At 42.3% G+C, this 7,500-nt stretch overlaps 1 protein-coding gene across 4 annotated transcripts in view; it reads right to left on the bottom strand.

The window, feature by feature from the left end:
- Nucleotides 1-7,500, bottom strand: part of LOC135104898 (beta-alanine transporter-like) — a 39,910-nt gene that overhangs the window by 13,102 nt on the left and 19,308 nt on the right. For 3 of the 4 annotated variants that reach the window (XM_064012668.1, XM_064012649.1, XM_064012658.1), the window contains 2 exons: nt 6,404-7,164; nt 4,296-4,479 (listed from right to left, as the gene is read on the bottom strand). In XM_064012668.1, the coding sequence (XP_063868738.1) occupies nt 4,296-4,479; nt 6,404-6,606 (387 nt within the window). In that variant the 5' untranslated portion in view covers nt 6,607-7,164. The remainder of the gene's footprint in view (nt 1-4,295; nt 4,480-6,403; nt 7,165-7,500) is intronic. The other variant, XM_064012644.1, reaches the window with a different exon arrangement.

The raw sequence follows: 7,500 nt of genomic DNA, 5'->3' as shown, positions 1-7,500 counted from the left end.
GATGCAGGTGCTTGTTTAAAAGTTTCTGTCCTGTTACTCTCTACTACATGTGCTGGGAGAGAGTTCCAAACATTTACAACTCTACTAAAGAAATCGTGTTTAGCTTCATCTGATCTGAAATGTGTACCTGTTATCTTATAACTGCTATTTCGAGTGGTGTTGGTTCTATCAATGATTAGACAGTTGTTTATGTTTACGTTATTAAAGCCGTGAAAAATATAAGTCCCCTCGCATCCTTCGCTTTTCTAGATTGAACAAGTTGAGCTTCCTCAAACGCTCCTCATATGGTTTGTTTCGCAATCGTAGGATCATCTAGGGTAACTTTTCTTTGTACTCTCTCCAGCTGGTCTACATCTTTCTGTAATAGGGTGACCAGAACTGAACGCAGTATTCAAGATGAGGTCGGACAAGCGCATTAAATAAAGTGAGAATTACACTTTCTGACTTGAATTCGAAGATCCTACCAATAAACCCAACCAATTTATTCGTTGTTTTTACTACTTCCGAGGAGTGTTTACTCGATTTGAGATCTGAGGTAACCGTTACACCTAAGTCTTTCTCTTTGTTAACCTTGACAAGCTCGAAGCCGTTCATTGAGTAATTTACTAGATCATTATTACTACCTATGTGCAACACTTTACATTTATCAACATTGAATCTCATCTGCCGCTTGTTTGACCAAGTGACTAAGCGGTAGAGGTCGGATTGTAATTTTCTTTTGTCATCTGTTGTAATCGCCAGTTGTCGCCCCACGATGTCTTGTGAGGCTGGTGGCGAGAGACTTATGTGAAGGATGTGTAATAATAAGAAAATTGAGTTAAATGGAGGAGTTAACTGGAGTAGTGAAGCTGTGCAAGAGAACTAAGCTGTAGAGAGGTAGTGAGGGTCGTATCTGAGTGGTAAAGTTGATGACGCTGCGCGACGGATAGATAAAACAAAAGGTTTCTGATAAGGTTGGAAAGGTTTTTTTTTTCCCCAAACCCAACCCACTGGGTTTTATGGGAGTTTTTAGTTTTTTTTTCTTTATTCCTCATATTTATGTGTAAATCAGCTTAAATAAGCAACCAAAAAGTAATCCAGAGTTGAAACAGAAGGTTTGAAGTTTTTTTTTTTTCATGTGGGAGGGGGACCGGTCAAGAGCATCGAAAATATAATAATAATAAAAAAAGGCCCACTCTAAGGGACGAAACACCACTCCCACCTAAACGAGCCGAGAATGAGCAGGGGAACCTGGTACTCTTTTCCCTTCCACCACCTGGGAGTGTGGGAGAAGCTCAGCTCATCGGCGCCCGTCCCGAAGCTTCGAGACATCAGCTGTTTTAGTGTGTGTGGATGCTTCGAACAACTAACCCTGTCTCAAGGTTTCGAAGCTCCGCCTAGTTTCAGTATGTGTGTGTGTGTGTGTGTGTGTGTGTGTGTGTGTGCTTCTTGTAGCCCCTTTCCGAGGTTATTTGCAGACCCTGTAAATCTAGCTCCAGAAGAACAGACCCGGTGCGAGACCAGGCACATCGTTCTCCCTTGGCAGTCATCTCGGTTTCCATTGCGACTAAGTGTCCTCATTTTCTCCTCGTTCGTCCCTAGTGACTGTGTGTGTGTGTGTGTGTGTGTCACAGCGACGGAACAGGGAAGGGTGATGAGAAGCTTCAGTGGCAGTGTCCTTGCGTGAATGTGTAGCATGCATGTCTTTGGTATCTTGTGCGTAGTGTGCGAAGAAAGTATTGTGATTAAACTTCCACACCGCTTCCCTGTGTTTCTGTCCCATCGCCCCTTTGTGGACCACCCTCTATTCGGCTCAGACGATTCTGGGATCTGGAAAAACGGATGGACGCTTCATAATCACCCGTCTCGGTCGTTTCTCCCCTTACACCCATGCACTGAGGTGCCGGTTCTCAAACAGAGTCGAAAGTAATAGTCAGAAATTACAGGCTAAGTGTCTTGAAACCTCCCTCTTGAAAGAGTTCAAATCATTGGAAGGTGGAAACATGAAAGCAGGCAGGGAGTTCCAGAGTTTACCAGAGAAAGGGATGAATGGTTGGGAATACTGGTGAACTCTTGCATTAGAGAGGTGGACAGAATAGGGGTGAGAAAGAAAAGTTTTGTTCAGCGAGGCTGAGGGAGGAGGAGAGGCACGCAGTTAGCAAGATCAAAAGCGCATTTGACGTGAAAATAGTGGTAGAAGATAACAAGGAATGCAACACTGCGGTGATGAGAGAGAGGCTGAAGAAAGACAGACAGACAGACAGAGGAGAGTTGATAAGACGAAAAGCTTTTGATTCCACCCTGTTTGAAAGAGCGCTATGAGTGGAACCCCCCTTCCCCATACATGTGAAGCATATTCCATACATGGACAGATAAAGCCCCTGTACAGAGTTAGCAGCTGAGAGGAGGGGGTGAGAAAATCTGGCGGAGACGACTAAGAAAACTTAACTTCATAGAAGCTGTTTTAGCTAGATGTGAGATGTGATTTTCACGAGTCAGACATTTAAAGGAGTTGTGTTACGAAGCACTGAGGCCAGTTTGGGCATTTAATGAATGCTCTCTTAAAAAAGAAGTTTTCTTTACTATGTTTAATGAGCTTCTTTGATTCGCGCCGAAGTCTATCATACTCAAGTTTATCGCCTTCGTTTTGAGTTGACAAATATATATATGGTAGGCACGATTTTTTTTTAACAGGCGTGACTCACTGTGGTTATTCCATTATTTGGGTTTGTTGTTCTTACGGGAATGCCTTTTGCGCATTGGAATACATGACTTTATGGCATTTTATAAAATGTAATTAAATTTGGCCTATGATTCCTCAATGTTGCTTCTATCTAGTTCAGCGCTCCAGTCTGGTGGGAGGAGGAGGTATTTCTCTCTCTCTCTCTCTAAGAGGAGGAGGAGGAGGAAGAAATATATAAATCATGAAAACTCTCTCTCTCTCTCTCTCTCTCTCTCTCTCTCTCTCTCTCTCTCTCTCTGCATGTGCCTGTGGTTCACGAGAGAGAGAGAGAGAGAGAGAGAGAGAGAGAGAGAGAGAGAGAGAGTACTTAAGGTCCGTGTTGTCTGGTGTGATAGCTTCTGTCTTGTGGAGGCATTTAATTACTGTAGAGGATAGGGGGTGGTGGTGGTGGTGGTGGTGATGATGGTGGTGGTGGTGATGTGTTCGTGGTGACTGATGTGTTTGTGGTGACAGTGATATAGTAAAATAGTAGTAGTGGTGGTGGTGGTAGTGAGGGTGTGTATGGTGGTAATAATATAGTACCAATAATGTAGTATAGAATAAGCGCCAAATTAGTCCGGTTTTACCATAGTAGTAGTAGTAGTAGTAGTAGTAGTAGTAGTAGTAGTAGTTGTGTTTCTGTTGGTGGTTGTGTTGGTAGTGGTGGTTGTTGCGGTGGTGGTGGTGATGGCGGTGATGGTTTGTAAAGAAGAGTAGAGATCACTGTCACTGGTTAGTTGACAGCAATGAGGTGTGACGCGAGGCAGAAGGCGGCTCATCATAACACAATCAAGGCTTTTTGTGGATGGTGGACAATAAAGAGAAGATTTCAGCACCAACAACATAAGAAGTAGTAGAAGTAGTAGTAGTAATAGTAGTAGTAGTAGAAGCAGCAGTAGCAGCAGCAGAAGCAGAGCAGTCTTGTGGTCAGCGTTGTGGGGTAATGCAAAGTCTGAACACCTACCTACATTATTAATACCTGGTTTGTTTGTATATCTGTCCATCTGTCTGTTTGTCTAGTATTTGTTTGTGTCACGTTTCAGCAGTAATTAATAAGAATGCTGGGATAAAACCGAAAACGTTCCACATGGGATGATTAATAACCTAAGCAAGCATTACAGAAAACAAAACAAAAAATCCTCAAAAATATAAGCAAAAACTTAATTTAAGAGGTAGCACGCGAATGAAGTACCGATATGTTATCAGACTGTCAGTCTTGCTCGAATACTGCACATTTCTGTGAGTAGCGCAGACTCGGACACTTTATGCAGCACTGCCATACAAAGATGAAAATAAGTATCACTTTAACAAAGTCTCGCTCCATTAACTCTTTCACTGCTATTTGGCACATCTTTCACTAACCACTCTGAGACATCTTTTCTCGTACCACAATCACCTCCAAACATTTCATTGGTTAGAAATTGCAAAATCTATTCTTTTTTTTTATCCCCTTCTCTCTTGTAGATGTTTATAAAGACTCTATATATTGCTTTTAATGTTGTGAATTGTTGTATATCGCAGTGAGTTAAGCTCTATTCGTCATATACATAACCACAATAAAGCAAGCAGTTGTCAGCGGCCACTGCATACTCACATCTGCCACCACCGAGGAGGAGTGCTCATCCTGACTGAACACCCATCCATGGTCACACGGGATGACGGGCGCCCCTGGAGGAGGACCCGTTGCTGCTGCTCCGTACTCCTCCAGGTACTGCGTGATGTTGTAGTCGTACCTCTGGCAGCGGCTGTACTGGTGTGTGGTGTTGTCATAAGGGATGCTGCCGCGAGGAAAACGTTGTCAAGGTTAGATTCAAGGGAGCTTCCTTGGTTAGATTGAAGTCAAGACACATAGTATGGTCATGGTATGCAACAATACACATCCAGACTGCCACATGTCAAGCCAAGCATTGCGCCAGACGCCACTTACACAATAGCAAACAGTAAAACAGGGATGGAAGCGGAAAATGATAATTAGTTCTAAAGCTTAATTATTGAGTTTAATATTGAACCTGAGGTGTCATCATGGTCTGAAGTGCTGGAATAAATATCAAGATGTCTAGGACTGGCCTAAACCGAAATCTGCCTCATGTCACCGAAACAGAGGTGACATGTATATTGCAGCTTTGTACTGATAAAAAAGAGACGGTAAAGTTGGGAACATATGTTATCACCGAGCGTGTCCTCGGGATTCATCTCCATCTCATTGGTTTTTGATGATATCTCTTAACCCGGGGCATAGGGGCACATCTGAATTTCTCTAGGTATCTATTCATTGATCTATGCAAAAGAAGAATGAGCTGCTGAATGAACTGTGTGCCAACTGCTCTAGTCTGGATTCAAAACGGTGCTCGCGGATTTGTACCCATCTGTGTTATTGGCCCTTTAAAATCTTGATCCCCACACTCACAGGGTCTCATAACATAGTTTTTATGGGTCATAAATCTCCTACCAGTAACTTTTCCAGTTGGCATGACGCTGCTCAACTCACAACGTAATGATACTGCAATAAGAATAAACTTGTGATGAATATGGGAATGAAAATTATTCACTGCCTGTATAAAGGGGATGGGGAATGTACGGTAAAAAATCTTACTGAAGTTTCAATGAGAAGATACAGAACCTTAGCTTGTATTCTGAAACACTTTAGACTCTCAAGAGATTCCTTATCAAATCATCACTAAAATCATGGAACCCCAATTAAAAGCCACAGAAGGACTATTTTCAAAGGCCACAAAGATGATGAATTAGATTCTTATATATATATATATATATATATATATATATATATATATATATATATATATATATATATATATATATATATATATATATATATATATATATATATATTCTATCTTATTTTTTTTTTCATTAATGGTAAAGGAACTTTCTTGAACAATCACTGGAATCATGAAGCATCAAAAACTTCAAATAAAACCTGAAACTCTGAAAATACGGAGCCTATCATGCCATCGTGATCAGGGAATGTTGGCCAAGAATTTAACAAGGGTGAAGGTCAGAAGTCTCCCTCCACTCCCCGCCAGGTATTGATGGACGAGTAAGTGAAGGGAAAGAGGGAAGGTTCCACGTGTGTCCTGATGAGGAAGCGCCAAACTTTCCTTCCCAGAACTTGGTCTGTATAGAGTGAAGGATGGCAAATATTACTGGCAGAGACGGTCGTGGACGGATGGATGAACAAGTAAATAGAAGTAGAGGAAGGGAGATTGATACAATGATGGACAGATAGATAGATAGATAGATAGATAGATAAATGAATTGATTGATTCATAGATAATAAATAAAATGATAAATGAATACATAAATAAAATATGACAGATTAAAAAAAAATATTACAGCTTCCCCTACATAAACATAAGTATCTGGAATTCACTAGAAGAAAAAGAAGAAGACGAAGAAGAAAACGAAGACGAAGACGAAGAAGAAGAGAAAGAAGAAAATGATGCTGACGATAATGACAATAAAATTACATAGGCAAGGCATGTTACATACATACATTTACTGAAGGAAACAGAGGATAAAGATTAGCAGATGTATCTCCATGTGGTCACCCATTCAAGACCCATTCAGACCCAGCGTTGCTTAACCTCGCTTAACAAACGAGACGCGCTGCACACAACTAGGTAAATATAACCAGGCAGACACATACACAGACTCCCCCACCCCCCACACACACACACACACCTGAGATTCTTGGCGAGGTCAGGGGGCACGTCGTCTAATGTTGCAGGGGCGCGGCACCAGTGCTCAGGAGTGGAGGCCATGAAGAGTTGGTTGTAGGCGTGAAAACCGCAAGGCATCGTCCCCGGTAGCAGCAGGAACCACAGCACGAGCCTCTGGTAGGTCCCGTACTCCCCGATGTCTGGCAGGATCTCGTCGAAATCCATGGCGAAGGTGGCGATGAAGAAGGCTGGTGTTGTGAGGAGGTTGTTGGGATTGAAGTTGTTGTTGTTCTTCTTTTTTTGCGTTCTTATATTCTTTTATTTATATACTTCTACTTCGCCTTTTCTTTTCTTTTTTTCCTTATTTATCTATTTATTTGCTTTTCTTGGTATTCTACAATCACTTCTTTCCTTCTTCTTCTTCTTCTTTTTCAACTTCTTCTTCTCCTTCTACTATTCTTCCTTCGCTCTTTCTTTTCCTCTTCCTTTTCTCCTTATACCTCTCCCTTTTACGTATTCTTTCTCTCTTCCTCTTCCCCTCCTAATATAAGCAGTCCCAAAATATTAGACACAAAATATACCTGAACCTATAACTTCTCTTTCACTCTCCTTAAAACATTGCCTCCTACTGCTACTAACGAAGGAGCGGTTGGTGAAGCAAGATCTCTCTCCCTTCAGTGTGTTGCCGTCCGTGTTTGATCTGCTGCCTTGTTGGATCCTCCTCGCCACTTTCACCCTCAGCAGAGATAGTGATTCTGCTTCCTCCTCTTGCTGCTGAAACTCCTGCCGGGAAAAGACGTGGTTGATGAGAGAGAGAGAGAGAGAGAGAGAGAGAGAGAGAGAGAGAGAGAGAGAGAGAGAGAGAGAGAGAGAGAGAGAGAGAGAGAGAGAGAGAGAGAGTTCAGAACACAACTCCCTATCGTACATCGCCGCCAGCCATGTCACAGAGAGAGAGAGAGAGAGAGAGAGAGAGAGAGAGAGAGAGAGAGAGAGAGAGAGAGAGAGAGAGAGAGAGAGAGTTCAGAACACAACTCCCTATCGTACATCACCGCCAACCAGGTCAGAGAGAGAGAGAGAGAGAGAGAGAGAGAGAGAGAGAGAGAGAGAGAGAGAGAGAGA

This window comes from Scylla paramamosain, chromosome 1 (genome assembly GCF_035594125.1).
Source record: "Scylla paramamosain isolate STU-SP2022 chromosome 1, ASM3559412v1, whole genome shotgun sequence".
NCBI lineage: Eukaryota > Metazoa > Arthropoda > Malacostraca > Decapoda > Portunidae > Scylla > Scylla paramamosain.
Note: the sequence above shows the minus strand (reverse complement) of the source record. Positions and strands in the feature narration are given on the sequence as shown.